A 26,395-nucleotide genomic window follows, 5' to 3' on the forward strand; every position below is an offset into this window, starting at 1 on the left:
TGGATTAAATTAGAACAATTTAAAATTTAGGGACTGATTTAAAATCTGATCGTACTTCGAGGACCTCTAGTGCAAATAATGTTTTTAAGATGTGTGCATTATCCATTACTTTTGTTATTGGGCCAAGCCCAGCACGTTCAATTTATTCCGACAAGATCTTATGATCTTAGATACAAGAAAACATGGGTCAAAAACTCAAAATCTTTGTCTGAATCACACGTGGCATAACTTTAAGAGCACCCCTCAATTTTCACTAACACCACACCTCTTTCACGCATAAATGCTTTAATGTCCGATAGCAAAATTCGAGAGTGCTCCAATTAAAAAAAAACAAAAAACAAAAATGGCTATGCACTGACTCACACTGCATTGCTTAATATAAAACCTTAGCTTTTTTACCTTCACTTTCCTCTCTTTTGCTCTCTCTTTCTCTCTTAGGGATTGAAGAACAGTAGCTTAGCAGCCACACATATCCCCTCTTTTGAACCTCCCCCCCACCCCCCCCAAAAAGGAAAAAGAAAAATGGATTAATAATTCGAAATCTCCTTCGGATTAGTCGAATTAGGTCAGTTTATCACTCCATTTCCCTTTGAATCAAGTCAGGTAAATTTCCTCTTTACTTTTTTATTCCTTTCTTTTCGTTTTCATTTTCTCTCCAGATCGGCACTATTTTCTTTTAAATTTGTTGACTTTTTTATGCTTCTGGAATCCCATGTCTTGAACTGTTAAATTTCGTGTTTTTATTTGCTTTGTGCTGATTTTGCTTTTTTAGAGGGTTTGGTGGGTTTTTTTTCTTGGTTTAGGGTTTAGGATCTAGGGGTTGGTGGTGTGTTTTATGTGAAATTGAAGCTTGTAAAATCACTGGTGAGAGCATTTACTTCTTTAATGTAAAATTATATGCTTCTCTGTATTTAGGCTTTCTAGGGTTAAGCTGGATCTCTCTCTCACTTTATATCTATTTCTCTTTTGTCTTGAAGACTTATTTGTAGTATTTGTGTAGGGTTTGAAATGGGGTTTGTTTTCTATTTATTGCAATAAAGGTATATTTACTATGAACATAATAATGCTGAAATTGTAAGTGATAGTTGTATTAAATTAAATTTGGGAACTTATTTTTAAGTGGTCCTTATTGAGTCAAGCCATTTAGAATGGGGAAGTAGTGAAAAGTAGGAATGAATTTGGATTTTCTGAAAATCATTATCTTCCAACATGGAGCTTAGATCATTTGTGGTCTTTCTTTGGGGAAGTGTTATTGTTGTGCGAGGATTACTAGAAGTCTGTTTCATGTTGTAATATTTGTTGTTTGAGGATGAAATCTTGTTCTGATCCAAGGTAAACTTGCTTCTTTTGGAAATTGTTGATGGATATTAACGAAGGAATAGTATCATAGTTGTGGAACCGAGTTAGAAATATATGTAGAAAAAAATTCTCGGGATTGTCAACCGGAGTCTGTCTTTTTAGTGGATGGAACTGTTATTCATGGCGTGTTTTTTTGTTTTTACTTTTCCTGTTGTCCACTCAATAGTGCTACTTTTCTTTTAGAAAATGGGTCTAGTAGGATCATAATGGGAAATTTTGTTTAGCGACTTGGTAGTTCTGCTAACTTTTTCCACAGTGTCTATTTTATGCTGTGACTTGTCGCTGGTGAGCAAGTGAGGGATCAGATAGGGATAACTTGAGATGCTGCTTTCTTTTCCTCTTTTTATTTATTTAGAGTGAAGGATCGCAGCTCACTTTAGTATAAAATATTTGGCATTGATGTGACTAGACGTATCCCCATTCTGTGTTGTGGCTAATAAGTACAACTTGTACAATGGATCAAGTGATTTCAAGCAGCAGATTCTCCCGAAACCCTGTCCCTTCTTGTGAATACTGAAACATTAAATGCTCATCTTTTGTAAGTATCCATGTGGTCTGAATACTGCAAAATTTTGAAGGATGTGTAGCCATGTCTTAATTGACTTTGTTTCTTATCGTGAAAGTGTGGAAAGGAAATGTTAATAACGGTAGGAAGTGTCATTAATGAGTAATCCGATCCTTTTGTTTTTTATCATGAAAGTGTTGGTTGCTAAGGAATCTGTAAATGGTTCTTACAGTGGATTACAAACGTAGTTGTCGACATTTTCTTGATATACATGTATTCAAGTTGTAGTATTTTGCCATAGTTTTGCTTATAACTATGCAAGTCCTCTAGTTTTGTTGCTCTTTACTTTATTCTCTTCAGTTTATATTGCTGTGCTTTATTAGTAACTTGTTATCAGTGTTACAGGCAATGTTCAGTTATTTGAAATAGAAAAGATATGTTTGGTTATGTCAGACTTTATCTTTCGTGTTATTCAGTTTCTTATTTTCTGTTTTGCTGATGTCTTTCTCTTTCAGTTTTTATGCCATGGAAGATTCACAGTCAGTTGCAACACTCATAGGCTCGACAGCCTCCAAGATACAGCAGCTTCAAAAAGCATTTGCTGAACTTGAAAGTCAGCGTGCTCTAACACTTAATCTAAGATGGAAAGAACTTGAGGAACATTTCAGTGGTCTTGAGAAGTCCTTGAAGAGACGCTTCCATGAGTTGGAAGACCAAGAAAGGAATTCGAGACAAAAACAAGGAAAGCTCGAGAAATGCTACAGAAGCGTGAAGCAGCTGTTGTAGCTAAAGAACAATCCTCATTGGTGAGGTTACAAGAAAAGAGAGATGCTGCTGTTTTTTCCATTACTAATGCTTTAGAGAAGCACAGGAAATTATCATCTGGGCAGCCTGCTGATAATGGAGATAATGGTGAACTCTCAGTTGAGGAGAAACAACCTGAGGATATCAAAAGTTCTTTTGAGAATGGAAATCTCGAGGTGAAATCTTATCCTCAATTGGTAAAACTATGTGAAGAAATGGACTCTGAAGGACTACAGAAGTTTATTTCAGATAATCGTAAGAACCTTGCTGCTCTGAAAGAGGAAATTCCTTGGGCGTTGAAAGCTGCAGCAAGTCCAGCTCGCTTGGTCCTGGAATCGTTGGAAGGATTTTACCCTTCAGAAGTTGATGGAAAGAAAGATGCAAACCTATTGGGGCTTAGGCGAACTTGTATTATGTTGATGGAATGTCTTAGTGTCTTGCTTTCTAATCTGGATATGGTTTCTGTTTTGGCTTTGATCTCTGAAGATATTAAGGAACAAGCAAAGCTAATTGCTGAGGAATGGAAACCAAAGCTGGATGCTCTTGACATGGATGCTAGTAACGGTAACTCATTGGAAGCTCATGCTTTTCTGCAACTTATCGATACATTTGGTATTGCTTCTGGTTTCAACGAAGAAGAACTTTCAAGGCTGATACCAATGGTCTCTCGTCGGCGACAAGCAGCTGATCTCTGCCGTTCCCTTGGTTTATCTGAGAAAATGCCAGGTCTGTTCAGTATCAACTTACACTAGCACAAGTAACCTGGTTAATTTATAGTGCATGTGGTTAATTTGTACATTAACTTTTATTTATCATTTAGGTGTAATTGAAGTTCTGGTGAAAAATGGAAGGCAGATTGATGCAGTTAACCTGGCTTTTGCATTCGAGCTAACAGAGCAGTTTTCACCTGTGCCATTACTGAAATCCTACTTGAAGGAGGCTAGAAAAGCTTCTTCACCTGTAAAGCCTGGAAATGCCTCTCCCACTGCCCAGGTGTGTTTTTTATTGGTTTGCCTACTACTGGCCAAATATATTTCGGTTTGCTATTAACTTATAATGTCAAATTTATCCCTAAACGTTTACATCTTTTGTCAATTTGACTCTTATTCTTTTTTTGAGCTAAATTTGACTCCCTCAATCTTTTGAAAAGAGTCAAATTTGATCATCAATCTTTTGAAAAAGAGTTGAAATGATGTTTTTAACAAGAATACTAACTAAAATGTTAAATTTTTAAACACAACAGCCTGCATGACAATGCACGTGAATTTAATATTAATTTTTTTGAATTTTTTTGTATTTTTAATTTAAATTTTGATTTTTTAATTTTTAAATTATTTGTTGATGTGACATAGAAAGCAAATGATGTTATGTTAGCATGATGTGCACATGGATTGCCATGCGAGTTGTCCCACCAGCCACGTTAAAAAGTAATGTTTTAGTCATCATTTTCGCTAAAAAAAGCAATTTGACTCTTTTTTGAAAGAATAAGGGTCAAATTTAGTAAAAAAAAAGGAATAAGGGCCAAATTGACGGAAAATGTAAATGTTGAGGGCTAAATTTATTGTTATGTCTACTATTAAACATGTTTGAGGGGCAAGCACATTTTTATTATTTTTGCTCACAAGGCCTTGTCTGAAGCCGATTGGACCAGCTTTTTGGCTAGTTTACCCATTCTTACACCCTTGTGTCTTGCCTGACCATTTAGTATATGATTTGGCCAGTTGTGTTTTTGCATTCTCGAAAATGAATCACTAATTGCTTCTGTGTTTTCAGACTGAAGTTAGTGAACGGGAATTGACTGCTCTTAAGGCTGTGATTAAGTGCATTGAAGAACATAATCTGGAGGAGCAATACCCTGTCGATCCACTTCAGAAACGAGTTCTCCTGTTAGAGAAAGCAAAAGCAGACAAGAAAAGGGCAACTGAAGTTGCAAAGCCTCAACCCAAGAGGCCTCGTGCTAATGGTGCCGGATATGGTCCTCGAGTCACTAACGTAGCTGCTGACAAAACATTCTATCCCAGAGTCACTGACAGGTACATGCAGTACGTGTATGACAGACCCTATGTTTACCCCGGACCTGCTGACAACCACAGCCACTCTCTTCTTGCTTCTGCTACCTACAACTTCTCTCCTAGTCATGGGAACTACTTTGGAAACGGGTACCAGTATCAGACTCCGTATCTTCACTAATTCCCAAACATGGCATAAAGGTAACTATGATCCTCTCACTTTAGCTGTTAGCTTTAACCTTTCAGGTGCAGTGTATGAATGGATTTAGTATTTTAAAAAAAAAACAACAAAAAATGGAAAAAAAAATGTGCTGTTTAATTTGAATCTGGTGTAGACGAAGATATTTTGATCCTCTAATATATATGCACTCTTTATATGTATATCCGTTGTTTTATTCTTTTATATTTTGTTCTTTTCTCCTAGTTTTGTATGGATTGTGGGCTTTGCACAGGTAAGTGTTTGGTATGCTACATGGTGTATTCTAACAGGATAATATTCTTATCCTATATATACACACAACAATGGCTAGCTCGGGTTGGGGTTCATCCTTTTTTATCGGAACGGGAATGCAGCACATTTTTGTGGTTAATCGCTTTATCTGTTTAGAGAATACTTGCGATGAGGGATGTTGGTAACAAAAAAAAGAACTCAGCTCAGACCTACAGAGGCCCAAATACCAAGCATGGACAAGCAGCTGGATCAGTCCACTGCCTCAGTCTAACACCAATCCAGTTCACCACCTCATAACACCAATAATAGCAAACTAATTTTTTTTTTACAACTTGCAACGATTATTTTAAAAGGTTACAAAATGTTTATTAAATTATTTGAAATTTTTTATTTAAGTTAATTATTTAAAATTTTTTATTTAAATTATTGGATTAACTTTTTTTAAAAGGTTTGGTTAGCGAGTTCTAAGTGACTATTTAATGATCGATATAGTTGATTAATATTTATCGACGAGTAGAAAAATATATATTAGATTCAAATTACGATTTAACGATCAGTGTTGGAAATTGAAAAGAAAATTGTTTGCATTTTAGTTTATAAATTTGTAATGTTTAAAATTGTTTATTTAAAAGAAAATCGAACTGTAAAAAAAAGGAAACGAGAGATTTTAGTTGATGCAATAGTGTGTAAATAGTCAAATGACTTAACTTTTTTGAAATTTAATGATCAAAATATAAATTTAGATGTAGTTTATTATTATTATTATTATTATTAATTTTTACAACTTGCACACTCCTAGCTGGAATAAATTACTACCACAGCTATTAGTAAATAATTCAGATCAAACGTTGAAGTTGAGCAAACTAATTTTTAACCAGCAGAATATATAAAAAAGGCAGCGGCAAAAATGAAGTGATATAACTAATAACTAAAGAGATCTGTAAATGGATGTAATGGATAGGGGATGATAAGATTCATACATTCTCCTATCCAATAAAAATATTCTATGTTGACACCTCATCTTTCTTAAACCACAACTTTCCCAGAATTAGATGCTCTTTGCTTTCATATCCTCTCACTTTACCTTGGCTTCTATTACTTGTATATTTTCTACTTCCAAGTTTCTCCTTCTTGAGTTCCCTTTGATCTTCAATGCCTACCACTTCTTCTCCATTGGCAAGTCGGCTGAAGAGCAGTTCTACATCTTCTCTTTCAAGAAAACTGGTTGTCCTCAAGGGAATTTCCGGAGCCCCATTTAGATTCTCACCCGGCAAGACCCGAACTCCCTGTTTCACTGTCAAAGCTGTTCAATCAGACAAGGTAAGCAAATGGTCGTAAACCCATCTATGGGATAAAATGTATAGTGGACGTATTGTATTAAAAAGGAGTTAGATTGTATTTTAAAATAATTGAAATTTTTAATCAAATAGATTAATTTGATCTTTTATCTATTGTACAGAAATTAATTTATCCATTCTTTAAATAGTGAAAGAAAAATAAAATCCAGCTTCCCCATAAATGATAAATTTATGGGTTTTTTTTCCCTTTTTTGCAGCCAACATTTCAAGTAATTCAACCCATTAATGGTGACCCATTCATTGGAAGTCTAGAGACACCAATCACATCAAGTCCTTTAATTGCTTGGTACTTATCCAACCTTCCAGCTTATAGAACAGCAGTGAACCCACTTCTAAGAGGCATAGAAGTCGGTTTAGCCCATGGTTTCCTCTTAGTAGGTCCATTTGTCAAAGCTGGTCCTTTAAGGAACACAGCTGTTGCAGGTCAAGCTGGTTCATTAGCAGCTGCTGGTTTAGTTATAATCCTAAGCATTTGCTTAACCATGTATGGTGTTGCATCATTCAATGAAGGTGAACCTTCCACAGCTCCAAGCTTAACCTTGACTGGGAGAAAGAAGGAGCCTGACCAGTTACAAACAGCTGAAGGATGGGCTAAGTTTAGCGGAGGTTTCTTTTTTGGTGGAATCTCTGGTGTTATTTGGGCTTATTTTCTTCTTTATGTACTTGACCTTCCTTATTACTTTAAATAAGATCATTGTCTTTATGCGTTTTAAGTAATGCAAATCAAGTGATTGTAATCATATGTTTAATGATCATTTTATTGCATCAACTTAACTTTCTATTTCAATGCCATAATTAAATGCTAAGTGATAGCGGGGGAAAGTACCGTGGAGACTTTTATATTAATAGTCTAGTTGAATTTTGTCCTTTTATTAAAAAATAGATAAATAATCTTTATACATTAGATCAAAGAGCGAACTAGTCTTATTTGTTAAAAATTTCATCTATTTTACCTCATTCTAATGTACAGGGATTAATTTTTAATAGTAAAAATAAATGAAATATTTAACAAAGAACCAATTTATTGTTTAATCTAACATACAGGGACCAGTGTGCATATTTTTTAAGTAAAAAAAATACAAAATGAAATCTACTTCTACTACATACCTCTAATACCTTTACTCCATAGGGAAAACAAATTTGGAAGATTTTGAACCAATGGTGGAAGCAAATCAAAGCATAATAAAGCTCTCAATAATACCAACATGCCACGTGTTTTACATAATCTCTTGAAATTAACTTATTAAACTACACTTTGATGATTTGTATGATGGTGTAAACCAAGGGGTAGGGAGGGGTTTGCCCCTTGTCAAATAGTTAAATTGCTCTGTAGGTCCTCCCAAAATTGAAATATTTAGTTTTAATCTCTTTAACCTTTGATTTAGTAGAAAAATTATAATTTTAGCCTTTTTTTTTGAAAATCTAATAATTCGATTTAAAATTTTTTAATACAAAATTTTTAACTTTGCCCCAAAATTTTATAATCTCTCTCCCGTTAAACAAAATTTCTGACTTAGTTCTTGTATAAACTTTAGAGAAACTTCCCATTAGATCATGGGAAATCCCTGCTTCTGATTCTGTTTTCATTGCTTCACATACATACATACACAGCAAAGAAAAGATAGCAAATTTAATTAGACATAGGAAAATTCTCTCTTTCCAGCCTCCACATTTGCAAAACTTAATTGAAGTTCCAATGAAACCTTCAAAAACCCATTAATCATGCAACCTTTTCAATACCAAAAGAAAAAAAGAAGAAGAAATTAAAGACTAATACTACTTAAGAAGGGCTTAAACAATAAACCATTATCAGAAAAAAGAGCAGCACAAGCAGGAGGCCTGGCGGCATCACCAGGCCAACATCACGACGAAGAAAGTTCAACTTGTTTTTATAAATGCTAACCGAAGGTAAGCCATGCTTGAAGTGGACGAGGATGATAAGCAAAAGCAAAGGCACTACAACGAAGACCAAATGCAAGATGAAGGTCCATTTGTTCCACTGGGACTTGTAGTTGAAAACTGATGGGATCAATATCAAAAGCAAAACGATAGAGGTAATGGAGATCAAAGTCCAAGCAATTCCCATCAACATTGTAGCTTTTTTTGGCTAGGGTTTTTGACCTTGCTTCCCCTCTTATAGAAAAGATATTGTTGCTATTTATAGAAAAGATTTCGTTTGGACATGTTAATCTTGGTCCAAATCCAAAGATTCACTCCAAATTAGTTTTATTTTTAAAATCCATTTCATCATAAAATTTTAACAATTTGAATTTATTCAACCCGGATTTTTAAAAATATGTTGTTTAAATAAGGTTAATGATTTTGCAAAGAATTTTTACTAGGACAATATTTAAACATGGTTTGTAGAATTAAAATATTTTATTGACAGTCAAGGCCTAATAATAAATTACAATCTATCTCCTTCACGAATTATTAAATTATAAATTTATATATGGTAAAATTTCACTTTGACCTTTAAAAATAAAATATATTAGCATGGTAACACACCCGTTCATGTGCACATCATGATAACATAACACTACTTGTTTTATATGTCACATCAATAAATAATTCAAAAATTATAAAAAGTAAAAAACATATCAAAATTTAATTTTAAAAAATATAAAAAATTAGTATGAAGTACACGCAGATTGTTACGCGGGCTGCCTTGTTTAAAAAGGCAACATTTTAGTTGGTATTCTTGTTAAAAAGAACATCATTTCAACTATTTTTCAAAAAATTGATTGTCAAATTTGACACTTTTTAAAATGTTGAGGGCCAAATTTAACTTAAAAGAAGAATAAGGGTAAACTTAAGAAAAAATGTAATCGTTAAGGGCTAAATTTAACATTATGCCAAAATAAAAAAAAATGTTTAGACTTGTTAAAAATTAATGGAATCATAAACTAATATATAATAAAATTATATTTTAAATTCTAAAAAAAATATTATAATTCAATTCTAATCGCTCAAAAATTTACTAAATTCACTACTGTGACAGTGTAAAAATATCAACCCAACTTTTGAATATATATATATTTCCATATACATTTTACTGAAAAAATATTAAAATTATTTTGTCATGATTTTAATTCAATAGATTGATAACAAATAACTAATTTTTTTAAACATTAATTAATCTCATTATGATTCTTATTTCTTTTTGATATAATGTCTAGAACTACTTATAGCCTCTCTCCAACACTTAAATAAGAAGGATAATGTGCTTCAGCGTATTTGAACTCACGTCTTCTTGCACTGACAACAATACTGATGTCAATCGAGTTAAGACTCAACCAATTTTTTTTGAATATGACAAATTAAGATATAAAACCTCTTCATCTGCGCCAAAAAAGTTAAAAGGTAACGGATTCGGCCAAGTTATATCTCTAAATATTAGTTAAGGTTATATAATAATAATAATTATTATTAATATATTATTTTATCAATTCAAGAAGAATAATTTTTTAATTATAATTTTATTTTCTTAAATGATCGCTCCCATCAATGTCACTAAACGCTGATCAACATTTCTCAAAAACTATATAAGCTATGAGTTATTGACTTTGAAATTAAGCCATTAATTTGAATGTTCCTGGAAAGAAAAAAGTGAAGCATTCATACTAGTACACAAATTTTAGTTGGTAGGAGTCTTGAAACCCAACGTGTAGGAAGGGTTACTTTCCCAACGTATAGACTAAATTAATGTTTTTGAATATACTCCTTCAAGATTCCAGCCATTTATTCAATTTCCACATCTTTTTCAGTATTTTAGGAAAAATAAAAATGTGACCTACTTGACCAAGTCCATTTTAAAGTTTATACTAGTTTATACCATGTAACTAGTATTTTCTTATATATATATAATATGATTTATGTTATATGAAAATTAAATATATCTACACTGTAAGATAGATGTTGAAAAATTATTGTTAAGTTGTTTATATTTAAAGATTATTAATTTCTTCTCATTTTACTTAAAAACAAAATAATAATAAATTAAAACTTATACGTTCTTACTAGATATCATACATCTTTTGAGTTAATATAATTTCGTCTCATTTTACTCCCCAAGAAAAAAAACAACATTAAAAAGAACGTGATATGTTTTTACCAAATGTCTGATAAAGTTATCGAAACCTTTCAAAATAAATACTAATTCCCCTAAATTAACTTGTAGAAATAGTGTATTCAGGTCGAATACCAAGAGAGCTAAATTTTTTAGAATCTCAAAGTTTAGACAATAAAAAAAAAAAGGAATTTTGAGTTTTTTGAACTAAAATTAGAGATAAACAAGAAATTAATTAAAAGCTGAATATTATAATTAATGAAAATCAAATCTTACCAAACTTCCAATCTAAAGGTGTAGGTTCCATCCAATTGTAATTCTAAAGGTAGGCTTAAAAATCAATTTCTCATACTCAAATACTTAGTCTACTTATTCAAAAAGGTTGCAAAAAGAATAATTCTCTTGATATAATTGATTCAAAGCAAGCATTCAAAAATTTATGTACTACGAAAAATTTTAACAAACTTAAATGAAAACTTAAACAATAATAATCATATTTATCACAAAAATCTCTCCCTACATCTAAACTCTACATCGTCCTCAATGTAGAACAAAGTAGATTGCTTACATAAGAAATAAAAAGAAAAATCCCCTGATTTGCAAGCAATCTGGACTTGAATAGTCTAGAGTGATGGTGGACAAGGAGGTGGCACCACCCAACGCTTCATCTTCAACAAACACGTTGTATTTAATGGTCATGCCTTATTAAAATTAATCTCTTGCCTAGAAATTAAACTTCTTCATTAAAAACACCTAAGAACTGAAAACAAAATAAAGTAGGTGAAAGAAAGTAAAAAAGTAGAATAAAAAATAAATAAAGCATTTGGGTTGCCTCCCAATAGCACAATTGTTTATCGTCGTTTTGCTCAATGAAGCCATGAAACATTTCAGTCATCCAAATAAATAGGGCGATCCAAACAAAACCTAATAAGACACAGAGCAATTTCATCCTCACGGAAGATTTTCAATCTATGACCATTCACTTTGAAAATTTTATTCGAATCCAAACTTTTAATTTCCACTGCACCATAAGAAAATAAATTAGTAACAACAAATGGACCAAACCATCGAGAATGAATCTTATCAGGCATAATCTTCAATTGAGAATTATATAGCAACACTTTTTGGCCAATCTCAAACTATTTCCTATGAAACATGTTATCATGAAACAACTTGGATTTCTTTTTGTAAATTCTCAAATTCTTATAAGCATCCAATCCTAATTCCTCTAATTCTTGCAATTGTAATAACCTTGACATCCCAACTTTGTCTAGGTCCATATTGCACTGTTGAACCGCCTAATAGGCTTTATGCTTGATTTCTATAGGTAAATGACATGCTTTACCAAAAACTAACCGGTAAGGAGACATTCTTATAGGGTTTTATTAAGCTGTGCGGTAACCCCAAAGAGCGTCATCTAAACTAAGGCCCCAATCCTTCCTACCCATATTCACTATTTTTTTCCAAAATGGATTTAACTTCTCTATTGGAAACTTCAGCTTGAGGGAGATAGGCGGCAGCTACTTGATGATTCATTCCATATTTCTTCATCAAAGATTCAACCGATCTATTACAAAAATGAGTTCTTTGATCGTTGATAATTGCTCTTGGAATCCAAATCTCTTAAAGATGTTAGCATTGACAATACCTACAATAACTTGAGAGTCATTAGTTTTGGTGGCTTTAACTTCCACCCATTTTGATACATAATCCACAACAAAGAGTATATAAGAAAAACCAGAATATGAAGGAAAAGGTCCCATAAAATCAATACCCCACATATCAAATATTTCACAAATAAGAATTGGAACTTGAGGCATTTCATTATTGCGTGTTAGTGCTCCTACTCTTTGACATCTCTCACAACTTTTGCAAAATTGATAAGCATATTTAAACAAAGATTTCCAGTACAAACGTTTATCTAAAATTTTCCTAGCGGTTCATCTAGGTCCAAAACGTCCACCATAAGCATAATCATGGTAAAAGGCTAAAACATATTGGAATTCATTTTCAGGCACACATCTCCTAATCACTAGATCGAAACAAAATTTCCATCAGTATGGATCGTCCCACACATAATACCTAGGCTCACTTTTTATCTTGGCTCTCCTAGGCTTACTAAGATCATGAGGTAAATTTCTTGTTACTAAATAATTGACCATATCTGCATACCAATGAATCATACCTTTGATTTGGAACTAATGCTCATCTTGAAAGTTGTCATTGAAAGGTAAATCATATTTTCCAGTGAATCAATCTACTCAAGTGGTTTGCAGTAGAATTTTCCAGTCCCTCTCGGTCATTGATATTCATTTTAAATTCTTGAAGAAGCAAAATCCACCTTATTAGCTTTGGCTTTGAATATTCTTTGACAATAGGTATTTCAAAGCTACATGATCAGAATACTCAACAACCTTTGAACCAAACACATAAAATCTATATTTATCTAAAGCAAAAACAATTGATAAAAGCTCCTTTTTCTGTAGTGGAATAGTTGCATTGAGCATCATTAAAAGCCTTGGAAGCATAATAGATGACATGACTTTTCTTGTCAACTTATTGTTCTAGAATTGCTCTTACGACATAATTGCTTGCATCACACATGACCTCAAATGGTAAATTCCACTGAGGTGCTTGAATGATAGGTGCGTTTGTTTACAAATCTTTGAGTTTATCAAACATCTCGTTACATTCTTTCCCAAACTCAAGTTGAATTTTCTTTTGTAATAAATTTGTCAATGGAAAAACAATCTTAGAAAAATTCTTGATAAACCTACGATAAAACCCTGCATGTCCAAGAAAAGAATGCACTTCCTTAAAATTTGTAGGGTAAGGTAAGTTTGCAATTATGTCTACCTTTGCTTTATCAACCTTTATACCCTTAGAAGAAATCACATGTCCTAATACAATGCCTTGGGTAACTATAAAATGACACTTTTCATAATTTAAAACCAAGTTAGTCTCAATGCATCTTTTCAAAACTTTGGTTAAATTATCTAAGCACTCATCAAATGAATCCCCATATACCGTAAAATCATCCATGAACACTTCAATTTGTTTTTCAATATATTCAGAAAAATACTCATCATGTATCTTTGAAACATACCTGGAGTATTACAAAGATTAAAAGGGCATAGGTTCCAAATGAACAAGTGAATGTCATCTTTTCTTTTTCTTGTGTAATAAGGATTTGATAAAAATACGAAAAACCATCACGAAAACAAAAGAAAGATTTTTCAGCCAACCTTTCTAACATTTGGCCTATGAAAGGTAGGGGAAAATGGTTTTTCCTTGTCACTTGGTTAAGTTTCCTAAAATATATGGACATTCTCCAACCATTTTGCACACGCATTAGTACAAGCTCATTATTCAAATTTCTTACCACAATAATCTTAGTTTTCTTCTAGACAACATGAATCGAATTTACCCATTCGCTATCTAAGATTGGATTGTTTATACCTGCATTTAGCAACTTGAGTATCTCTTTTATTACCATTTCTTTCATGGTTGGATTCAATCCCCTTTGTGATTCTCTTGAGGGTTTAGCATCACCTTCAAGCAAGATTCTATGCATACAAATTGATGGACTAATACCTTTAATTTAATGCAGACTTTGATGGAGATCAAATGATAATTCATGTATCATTATCTTTAGAGGCGCAAGCAGAGGCTCATTTACTTATGTTTTCTCATATGAATCTTTTGTCTCCAGCTATTGGGGATCCCATTTCTGTACTAACTCAAGATACGCTTATTAGGCTCTATGTATTAACGAGTGGGAATCGTCGAGGTATTTGTGTGAATAAGTATAGTCCATGAAATCGAAAAAGCTATCAAAATGAAAGAATTGACGATAATAACTATAAGTCTACAAGGGAGCCTTTTTGGTAATTCCTATGATGCGATTAGAAATTATAGGTAGAAAAGAATCAATTTAGATAGTCTTTTGTGGTTTCAGTGGCGACTAGAGCAATGCATTATTGCTTCAAGAGAAGCTCCCATCAAAGTTCACTAGGAATTTTTGGGTACCTATTGTGAGATTTATGGACATTATCTAACAGTAAAAAGTTTTTAAAAAATTCTTTGTATATATTCAAACCACTGTTGGTCATATTTCTCTTTACCGAGAAATCGAAGAAACTATATAACGATTTTTTCGGGCCTATTCATATGATATCCAATCATATGGTATCTAAGTTAAAAAATTCTATGAAACCAATATGAATTCGGGTCTCTCCGATTCAACTAGGACCCCAACTCCTGACCCAACTTTCTACCAAAATCAAGACCGAGAAAAGAAAGTTTTCCAACCATTGACTCAAACCCATTGGCGAAGTCCACTCAGCGAAATAAGGGGGTATTTATGGCAGAACAGGCCAATCTGGTATTTCATAATAAAGTAATAGATGGAACTGCCATTAAACAGCTTATTAGCAGATTAATAGATCACTTTGGAATGGCATATACATCACACATCTTGGATCAAGTAAAAGCTCTGGGTTTCAAGCAAGCCACTGCTACATCCATTTCATTAGGAATTGTTAATATTTTAACTATACCTTCTAAGGGATGGCTAGTCCAAGATACTGAACAACAAAATTTGATTTTGGAAAAACACCATCATTTTGGGAATGTACATGTGATAGAAAAATTACACCAACAATTGAGAAATGGTATGCTAAAAAGTGAATATTTGCGACAAGAAATGAATCCTAATTTTAGGATGACTGACTCGTTTAACCCAGTCTAAATAATGTCTTTTTCAAGAGCTAGAGGAAATGTATCTCAAATGCACCAATTAGTAGGTATGAGAGGATTAATGTCGAATCCCCAAGGACAAATGATTGATTTACTCATTCAAAGCAATTTACGCGAAGGACTATCTTTAACAGAATATATCATTTCTTGCTATGGAGTCCGAAAATGGGTTGAGGATACTGCTGTACGAACATCAGATGCTGGATATCTTAAGCGCAGACTTGTTGAAGTAGTTCAACACATTGTTGTATGTAGAATAGATTGTGGCACCACCCGAAGGATTTCTGTGAGTCTTCAAAAGAGGACGCTTCTGAAAAGAATTTTTATCCAAACATTAATTAGCCGTGTATTAGCGGATGATATATATATATGGGTTCGCGGTGCATTGCCATTTGAAATCAAGATATTGGGCATGGGCTTGTCGATCGATTCAGAGCCTTTTGAACACAACCAATATCAATTCAGACTCCCTTTACTTGTAGGAGTACATCTTGGATTTGTCGATTATGTTATGGTCGGAGCCCCACTCATGGTGACTTGGTTGAATTAGGAGAAGCTATAAGTATTATTGCGGGGCAATCCATTGAAGAACCGGGAATGCATGTCGGTTATGGTCCATCCAATTAGAGCCTTATACTCCAAAGCTTGAACCACCTTATCTTATTGTTCAATTGTGATTCCTTTCAAGACTATGGCTGGAAATGTCTCACTTTCACCCAAATACACGTATTTTAGGTGATGGGACAAGTCTTTTAATTCCAATTTTGGTGCTTGCACAAAAAAAGGTAACATCTTATTAGTTGTTGTAGAAATTTCTGCATTAGAAATTTTAGATAGAACTTTGATTTCTTCCTCTTCCATACTCATCCCGACTTCCTCAAGTGGAGTTGTTCTCGAAGAAGAATTGTAGTGTAATCTCACGAAGGGATTTCTTTTCTGCTCCTTAGTGATATTACACTACAATTCTCCTTTGGATTTACTTCTGGTTGTGAAGGTAATTTTCCAAAATTTTGAGCCTTCAACTTACTAACTGATGTGGCCAATTGAGTAATTTGATTGCCCAAATTCTGAATGCTTACCCTTGTTTCCTGTTGAAGTTGATGTGTATTGTTAACAATATCTTCTAAAGATATACCTAAATTTGAGGCTTGTTGTTGTGCGGGAGCTTGAGGCTGTCTAACAAAATTGTGAAGGGGATGTCTTTGTTGTCCTCATTGATTTCCATACCTTAAATGCTGGTGATCTCTCCATCCATGGTTGTAATCATTAGAAAAATGATCACACTTCCTTTGGGGTTGACCAGGAAATCCACCCATAACATTAGCTTCTTACACTGAATCATGTTGCAATGTTAGGCATATATCCGTAAGATGCCCCTGAATTGAACATATTCCACAAGCTTTTGTCACTTGCAATTGTCTTACAGCTATTTAACGAACCAAAGCAATTAATTTAGAAATTTGATTTTCGAGAGTATTACCTCATTAACTTGTCTAATGGCTCAATCCACCCTTGTTCCAAATTGTTAGGAATTTTCAGCCATGTTTGAAATTAATTGCTTGGCTGCTTCAGGTTTCTTATTCACTAAAGCTCCTCCATTTGCTGCATCAATCATATTTCTATCCATTGGTAATGACCCTTCATAGAAGTATTAGATTAAGAGCCGGTCTAAATTTTGATGATGGGGAAAATTGGCACACAATCATTTGAACCTCTCCCAATACTCATACAAAGTCTCTCTAGTGAACAATGTTATGCCATGAATATCTTTCCTAATGTTGGTAGCTTTAGATGCAAGGAAGAATTTCTCCAAGAATTGTCTCATCATCTCATTCTACATTGTTATTGATCTAGAGGGTAGATAATATAGCCAATATTTTGCTTGATCCTTTAAAGAAAAGGGAAAAGCTCTAAGATTGATTTTCTCATCGATCACACCATGTGGTTTCATTTCGGAGCATACAACATGGAATTCTTTCAAGTGCTTATAAGGATCTTCACCTGCACATCCATAAAAAGAGGGCAGTAAGTGAATTAAGTCAGGCTTTAATTCAAAATCACCTTTTATATTTGGAAATGTAATGCATAAAGGTTGTTGATTCAAATTTGGTACAGCTAACTCCTTGAGAGTTCTATTTGCCATCATTTCTTCAATTTCTTCAAAAATATATATGCCACCAATAATCAAATCTATCCCTGCTTCTTCTTTAAGATGACTTTTTCTCTCTTTACTTTCTTTTCTCAATTTATGCGTTGTCTTCTCGATTTCAGCATTATACTGTAGACCAGTAGTCTGAGAAAAACGAGTCATAAACAAAATAGAAAAATAAATAAAACAACGAGAAACTAAAATAGCTCCTCGACAACGACGCCAAATTTGATAGAGTTGTCAAAGCCCTTCAAAATAAATACTGATTCCCCTAAATTACCTTGTAGAAATAGTGTATTCAGGTCGAATCCCTATAGAGCTAAAATTTTTAGAATCTCAAAGTTTAGACAATAAAAATAAAAGGAATTTGAGTTTTTTGAAATAAAATTAAAGATAAACAAGAAATTAATTAAAAGTTGAATGTTATAATTAATGAAAACCAAATTTTACCAAACTTCCAATCTAAAGGTTTAGGTTCCGTCCAACTGTAATTCTGAACATAGGCTTAAAAATCAATTTCTCATATTTAGAAAAGTCGCAAAAAGAATAATTCTCTTGATATAATTGATTCAAAGCAAAGCATACCATTACACTGCTGGGCATGATAGCATCCCATATTAAATTCAATGTTTCAAAGCACACCATTACACAGCTGGGCATGATAGCATCCCATATTAAATTCAATGTTTCAAAGCACACCATTACACAGCTGGGCATGATAGCATCCCATACTAAATTCACTGATAACATTAAGAATCGTGAGAAGAACTAAACCAAAACCAGTTAATTGAGAGCTACAATTAAATTAATGTTGTACATTTGTAAGCGATGTAATTGAGAAAGCCATAACAACACACACATAAGCCAACTCCTTGTTACTTATATCAATCATTTATGACAATTACGGATTACAAATTCATGGGTAATAATAAAAAATTCAATATAGAATTAAAGTGTCAATTTAATCAATATCAAATATTCATGAGAATAAGAACAATAAATAAAAATTCCGATTTAATACAAGCCACGCACACAAGATAATTCACCCTTTGAATCAGGAAAAAAGAAATTCACCCCACATAGTGAAAATAATAATTCACAAGTAACTGCTAATTCAAAGGAAAAAAAAAAGTCAAAGATATTTGTTTTTCTCCTTGGTGGGCTACTCCCCAACATATATATATATATATATTAAAAATAAACCTAATAACAGTAAAGCAATCCTAACCACACAAAACAACTCTACCGCGTTTAATGTTTGAGTGAAATTCAAATTCAATTTCCATTTTACTCCTTTACAAATTCAGTCCTCCTAAATTAATTTCTTAAAGTTGATAGCTCCCAAATTCGCCCACATCACAAGTCCACTATTTTAACAAAATTCTCACGATGCACCAATTTAACTAAAATTTTGCAATTAAGTCCAATATCATCAAAACAAACACAATTTCTACAATTAAGCCCTCAATATAACTAGAATTTGAGGGAATTAAACACAAATTTATATATATATATATAAAATTATAGTCCATCAATGTCATGCATTTTTTGAGTTAATTGAAATAAAATTGATAGTTTAGGCTTCATTTTTTACCAAAAAAACTTTAAATATCAAAATGAAAAAAGCAGTATAATTTGGAGGCTAATTTTATAGTTAAACCTTATTTTTAAAGAAATCTTAGGAAATTTCTACCCATACTTATCTAATACGAATCCAACATATCGATTTGGATGAATAACCCCATTCTTGATTTGATATACAAGCGAGTAGGTTGAATGAAGCCAAAGGTGTTACATAGACGAACTCTATGATTCTGGTGGTTGAAAAAAACTCAACTGAGACAATTCATATTTAGACGTTATGTAATTTACGCCAACCTCATACTCTTAAACCTATATATATATATATATATTCCCCATTTACATTTCATAAAGGAAATTAATTAGAATATATTAGGTACCAAAGAACAGAAAACAATAAATATTCAAAAAAGAAAATACAGCATTTGGCCTAATGATAAAGAACCAAATTTTGCTCTTATTTGCTTTCTACTTTAGTCTCCTCGGTGAACTAAGTGGCAAAGGTGGTGGCCTTGGACCTGCGGTGGACAGCGAAGAGGTTGATGTTGGGTTAATCGTTGATATGGGATCGAGGGAGGGGAAAGTTATCCATGGCCGCGTTTCCATGGCGATTTCCGATTTCAATAGCTTTGGCAGGGACAACCAAATGAGGATAGTTCTCCATACAAGAGACTCCAAAGGGGACCCTTTGCTTGCTTTATCTTCCGGTAATTATAAGCTTTCTACTTTTTTTTTTCTTCCTCTAAATCTACGTAATTTTGAGTAAAAGTATAATGGAAACCTCTATATTAGGAGTGAGATCACAATTGATCTCTTTTACTAAAAAATGGATAAATTAATTCATTTACATTAGATTAAAAAGCAAATTGGTCCTTTCTGTTAAAATATTCATCAATTTCTACTGTTAGAAATCGGCGTAGCTGTCTAACCAAATAGTCACACGTGATGTGTCATGTGTATCTTATGTTGATATATAGGAATCAATTTTTAATAGAGGACCGATTTACTCTTTGATCTAATGTATAGGGACTAATTTGCTTTTTTTTTTAGTGGAGGAGTCAAAATTCAATGGTACTTTTACCTTAAACTTTCTTGCATCAAGGCATTTCTAATATTAAAAATAGTTAAATTTTGTTATTAATCCGTGTATTATGTATAAGTTGTGGATTTAGTCATTTATTTGGTCATTTTTAGTCTTTGGACATTTCGAATTTTAAAATTCTATTCCAAATCGAATGATAAGTGCTAAATTCATTAAGTTTTATTAATCCCAAAATATTATAAGGACAAACATACTATCACATGTGTAATGTCTTATCAATTTATATTTCTTACATATTATTCACAAAGAAAAAAAATCAATTAATGCCTTTAATAACCGAAATTCATGTTGAGATTAAAATTTTAAAATTCTAAAAAAATAAAAATAAAAATAATCAAATTAAAAAATATGAATTAATGTATAATACAAAATTAATACAAGAAATTAAAAAAAATATTCTGTCAAAATTTTGAAATGCTTGACATGAGTCCATTTTACCGACAAGTTGATTTATATACTTGGCATTAGTCTAATTAGACTAATTAATGCAAACGAAATTTCCTACAACTTCAAAAGAAAGGGACAGATCAATGAGTTATTCCAATATTATTATTAGAATTTTTTTTTTAAAAAACTTCATAAACCAGTTAAAAATGAGCTCAAATTACTAAAATTTATTTATATTTATAAATGATCAATTGTATTTTTTATAATTTTTTTGAACTTTTAATAAAAAACGTATGTTATTTATTTAATATTTATTAATTTTTATTAAACTATTAAGCATATACAGCTTAAATATATTTAAAAAATTTAAATTATAGTATTCATATATAAAAAATAAAAATATATATATTCATGTTTGGAAAAAGATTTCTCCAAAATCCATTTAATGTAGGCTAAAAGTTCTGATTCAACGATTTGACCTTTTTATGCTATACATTTTCCTATCCAGCTTTTAATCTCGGGGAAAATAACAAAGTCAAGGTCATCTTCAGTGCGCAAAAATTAACATTGGAAGCAAAGTCTTTGGCTGAATTTGGGAATAACACCAAAATTCCAGTAATCCCAATTTCCGCCCCATACTTGATTCAAGTTCCACTACATAACCATGCCGAAGTGAAAGGAATTATTGCTTTCGCAGAATTACATGAATGGGAAAAGGTTATCCTCATTTACGAAGATCATAATGACAATCATTGGAGTGATTTCTTTGAAGAGAAAAAGTTTCAGGTTGCATATAAAAGCTCAGTGGCTGCTTCATCGGAAGATGAATACATAATTGAAGAGCTTCATAGGCTCAAAGCAATGGAAACTTCGGTATTCGTTGTGCATGTTGAACCTGTCTTAGCATCTCGTATTTTCGTACACGCGAAAAGGCTAGGAATGGCTAGCCAAGGGTATGCATGGATCGTTACCTCCAAGTGCATGAATCACTTGCAGAATTTGAAAGATTATTCATCGATATCCGAAAACATGCAAGGATTCATTGGTTTCAGGTCTTATAAGATGAAAGGATCAAAGGAGTTTGATATGCTACAACTGATGAACTTCATTACTCAAATGGTCAATTTCGAAATAGTGAATGTGTTAGGTACTGAAGGGGAAAGAAGAGTTGGATTTTGGACAGGCAAATTCACCAACAAATTATCACACGGGTTTGCCCATGGAAGGCATTTATTTTCAAGCTCCGGCTTCGAAACAATAATCTGGCCTGGTGGGACATCAACCATTCCCAAAGGTCGAAGGATGCAAACGAGCAGTAAGACCCTAAGGATTGCTGTTCCAAAATCAAACGGTTTCCCTCAATTGCTGAAAGTGGACATTGATCTTCAGGCCAATATCAGCTTCTCTGGTTTCTGCATAGAAGTTTTCAAAGCTGCAATGGCGGGTTTGGAGCATAAAGTGCCCTATGAGTTCGTCCCCTTCGAATATAATAAGACACACATCGGTGAGGCGTATAGTGATCTTGTCTACCAAGTATATCTCCAGGTATGGTTCTTAACAATTTTATGTGCTTCGTCTATGCCACTTGGTTTTATTGATTTGTGTTGGATAAACAAAAACAGAAGTACGATGCTGCTGTTGGGGACATAACGATCACATCAAATAGATCATTGTACGTGGATTTTACTTTGCCGTTTACGGACATGGGGATCGGGATGGTTTCTCGGCTAACCCCAAAGGAGAACCAAAACTTGTGGATTTTCTTGAAACCACTCACACCAGGTCTTTGGCTTACAATTGTGGGAGTTTATGTCTTATCAGCTTTATTTATTTGGCTGATTGAACGCCCTGCACCTGTTGAACAACAAACCGGGCAATCAAATGGGGAAATTGGAAGGATGTTTGGCTTCTCCTTCTCTATCTTTGTTTTTGCACATTGTAAGCATTCTCATGCATACATGTTACACTCATTAGGTCAAAATCTGTTTTTGCTCAAATTCGAGATTTTATTTCGTTTCTTTAATTGCAGGGGAACTTTTTTTGGACGGGTCCAAATTATAGTGTATATTTTTTTATGATAGTAAAAATATAATTTTATTATTTTAATAGAGTATGTTTATAATTTTTAAATGATTAAATTAAATTTTTATTATTTTTAAGGGGCTAAAATACAATTTTACAATATGACTGAACCCACGTTCCAATAGCAAAATTAGTTTATATTTATTTTATGTAACTTGATTTAGAAAAAAGGTTTGATATAATTTTCGTTTGAAATGTGAATTTGTAGGGGAGAAATTATCGAGCAACTTGTCGAGATCAGTAGTTGTTTTGTGGGTGTTTGTGCTGTTCATATTGGGCTCGAATTACACCGCCACTTTGACATCAATGATGACGGTTCAACAGATTGAGTTCAACACTGGGAAGAGCATCGTAGGACGTGGAGCAGGTCCTGTTGCCCAAGGAGCTATTGGCAATCCAAATTTCCCGAATTCACATTCAAAATCTATCAGGCTTACTTCACTCGAAGAATATGTGAAGGCTTTATCGGAAGGAAGTAAAAATGGTGGAGTCTCTGCGATAATTGAGGAGATGCCATACATCAACGTCATGGTAGAAAAATATCCAACTCGTTATTCCAAGGTCGGTCACGTCATGCCTACCACCAATGGCTTTGGCTTTGTAAGTTATTCAAGTACTTCTCATACATACATAATGTAACAATAGAATTTTAGGTAAAGTTGTTCATGAATCGAACTAGTCTTGATTTTTTTATTTAAAAAATTAGGTTTAAAATCAAGTTTGATTCGATTTGATATAAGGGTGAAGTCAACAAATTTATCTTGAGGAATCAAGATAAAATTATAAAATTTTTGGCGACTAAATTAAAAATTTTATATTAAAGGACTTAAATTGAATCACTATTTTTTTCTAGGGCAAATACATATTTCATTTTATCAAGAGATTAAAAAAACTTAACTTGAAATTATTTCTTTTCGGGAGGGGTCATAAAAGCAATTTTTCTATTTATCAAGAAGGGCAAAGCCCTCGACTTTGCACCTTATCTAATAACCGGTTTCACTTCATATATACTAATTTCTAATGATACATGCGTTACATGTGATTTTACAAGTTTATTATTTAATCAAAATTTTAAATATTATAATTTTAATTATAGTAATTAACCTAAAATATTATTTTTTATTTAAATTATCGAATAGAATTAAAATATATTAACTTATAAATTCAAATATTATTACAAGAAAATTTTCAAATCATAATTAAAGTATTTTTAACGTATTCAACATATTATATATTTTTAGTTTATGTATTTAATGAAAAACAACATTATTCAAAAAATAAATAATTAACTCTAATATTAATTAATTGATAATTAAAATGCTTAGAAATTTATTCAAGTAATAACTCTATTTTACATTATTAAAATTAACACAACTTTTTTTACAAATAAAATTAGCACAATTCTTTTTACATCAAAATTTTTAACTAATAATTGTAGTTTAAATTATAATTATAGTTATAGTTATCACAATTTTTCTCTTATACTTTTATACTTAGAGTTTCATTCAAGTAATAACTACTCTATTTTAGAATTAGCACACGTCTTTTAACTAATAATTTTAAGTTAAATTATACTTATTTTTAAATGTATAATTATCACATATTTTATTTTACTTCAACTTTTTTTATTTTTAAATGTGAATTTAGTAATATGATAAAAATTAAAGATTCTCGTCAACTCAAAAATTTTTCTAAACTCCTGCTTATATATATTATAGATTATAGATAGTATTTAAAAATTGTTTTTATATTTTATAATTAAATTTATATAAAATTAATTTTGTTATTTAATTTAAATCCGAACCCAAGTTAGTCCAAGGCAAAAATTTCCTTGTCGATGTTCAACCTAGGTTAAGAAGAGCCTACCAAGTTAGGCGGGTTGCTCGTCCCAAAGACAAGTTTAGTTTAGAATGTCTCTCGAGTAGTTCTATGTGTTGAGATTTTGCAAAATGATTTTTTTTTTGAAAGCATCGAAAAGTCAATTTTGAGATTCAAAATTTTGAAGATCCAAAAAATACATTTGTGAAGAGATATCCAAATCTTGGCACATATGATGGCTAGTTATATACCTGTACATTGCCCTAATGTTTTAACTTCATTGTGAATCTTCAGGCATTTCGAAAAGGTTCACCCATAACTCATGACATATCAAGGGAAATTGCAAAACTAAGAGAAGACGGGACGCTTCAAAGGCTTGAAAATGAGTGGTTCAAAAATCCGATCATTGATTTTGATTCACGTAATACTTCGGACAGTGTGAATCCACTTACAGTAAGGGATTTTGGAGGCTTGTTCTTTATTAACGGAATTTTTTTAGCTATAACCTGTTTCTTGTTCCTCACTTCTTTGCTTTACAAAAACATCCATGTTATGAAAGAATGGGGACGACTTGTGAAACAGTACATTTGCATGAAAATATTCAAAAACAAAAGAGATGCCAATGCGGTACATCCAGAGTTGGATAATTTATGAAGTTCATGAATCTTATTTGTAAATTCCAGTAAGTTGTACAATTTTTTTAAAGAATATTCTCGTTACTCCTTGAGGACCTTTGTTTTCCATTGTATATTGATGGTAATAAATTTGTTTTATAGAATATTATTAGACAAATAAAGTTTATTAAATTGTGGCAAGCTGAGTGTAAAGAAAGATAAAAGAAAAAGTTTCATCTAAATCTTTTAACTTTAAAATAATTAAATTGTGCATATTAATTAAAAGATTAAACTTATGATTTAAGGATAAAATGATAAAAATTCACATGTTATTTCTTGCAAGGTTGACTATATGACCTAATATGATAAGATTGTAGATTATGTGAGTTGAGTTTGGTGTGGACTTTGACGTAGATGGATTAATTTGAGGTTTTCTTTAGAATAAATTTAGGGAGGCTTTCATTTGAATATATTACCCACTTAAGAATGATTGTATGCATTAACAAATATTGACATAAGTAATTTTAAATCCATAGAGAAAACTCTCTGAACATCACAAAAGCATGAATTTGCATCCACCAACCAAACTATATATTTTACATGGCAAATTTCATCAAACATAGTTAAATTCTCTGTTTTCCAGCATCCACATTTGCAAAACTTCATTGAAACCTTCAAATACCCCTTAATCATGCAACCTTTTCAATACCAAAACAATAAAAGAATGAAGAGGAAATTAAAGACTAGAACTGTTTAAGAAGGGCTTAAACAATAGGCCATTATCAGAAAAAAAGCAGCACAAGCAGGAGGCCTGGCGGCACCACCAGGCCAACATCACGACGAAGAAAGTTCAACTTGTAAAAATGTTAACCGAGGGTAAACCATCCTTGAAGTGGGCGAGGATGATAAGCAAAAGCAAAGGCACTGCAACGAAGATGAAATGCAAGATGATGGTCCATTTGTTCCACTGCGACTTGTAGTTGAAAACTGATGGGATCAATATCAAAAGCAAAACGATGCAGGAAATAGAGATCAAAGGGGAAGGAAGTCCCATCAACATTGTAAGCTTTTTTGGCTAGGGTTTTTGACTTTGCTTAAAATTAGTTTAATAATTGTAAAAGAAAATAAAGGAAGAGGAAAAAAAAAAAGGGAAGAAAAGATCATATATTAATTTTGTTTGAATAATTAAAATTTTAAGGATTACAAAAAATATGTGGCAGTATTTAAATACTATTTATAGAATTAAAATATTTCACTGTATACATACAGTCGGTGGAGTTTTGGAATGAAAATCCTCTGCCCCTTCCATATGACTCTTTTTCTGCTCTTTCAATCATATATTCACACTT

The 26,395-nt window shown here is 32.3% G+C and overlaps 3 protein-coding genes across 3 annotated transcripts; all 3 read left to right on the top strand.

Moving 5' to 3' along the window:
• Positions 1–369: 369 nt before the first annotated feature.
• LOC107954008 (FRIGIDA-like protein 3) lies at positions 370–5,058 on the top strand. The gene is given in 5 exon segments (XM_016889455.2): positions 370–603; positions 2,380–2,579; positions 2,582–3,394; positions 3,489–3,661; positions 4,442–5,058. Coding segments are annotated over 4 exon segments (1,593 nt in total). The 5' UTR covers positions 370–603; positions 2,380–2,389; the 3' UTR covers positions 4,859–5,058.
• Positions 5,059–5,878: 820 nt separating this feature from the next.
• On the top strand, positions 5,879–7,255 carry LOC107954007 (photosystem I reaction center subunit XI, chloroplastic). The gene is made up of 2 exons (XM_016889454.2): positions 5,879–6,448; positions 6,684–7,255. Exons 1-2 carry the CDS (start codon positions 6,281–6,283, stop codon positions 7,173–7,175), a joined length of 660 nt encoding a protein of 219 aa, XP_016744943.1. The 5' UTR covers positions 5,879–6,280; the 3' UTR covers positions 7,176–7,255.
• A 12,079-nt stretch (positions 7,256–19,334) lies between these two features.
• Positions 19,335–25,175, top strand: LOC121219398 (glutamate receptor 1.2). The gene is made up of 5 exons (XM_041097487.1): positions 19,335–19,750; positions 21,041–22,077; positions 22,155–22,470; positions 22,823–23,214; positions 24,727–25,175. The coding sequence occupies exons 1-5, from the start codon at positions 19,477–19,479 to the stop codon at positions 25,084–25,086; spliced, it is 2,379 nt and encodes a 792-aa protein (XP_040953421.1). The 5' UTR covers positions 19,335–19,476; the 3' UTR covers positions 25,087–25,175.
• Positions 25,176–26,395: the final 1,220 nt, after the last annotated feature.

This window comes from Gossypium hirsutum, chromosome D07, assembly GCF_007990345.1.
Source record: "Gossypium hirsutum isolate 1008001.06 chromosome D07, Gossypium_hirsutum_v2.1, whole genome shotgun sequence".
In the NCBI taxonomy this organism is placed as follows: domain Eukaryota; kingdom Viridiplantae; phylum Streptophyta; class Magnoliopsida; order Malvales; family Malvaceae; genus Gossypium; species Gossypium hirsutum.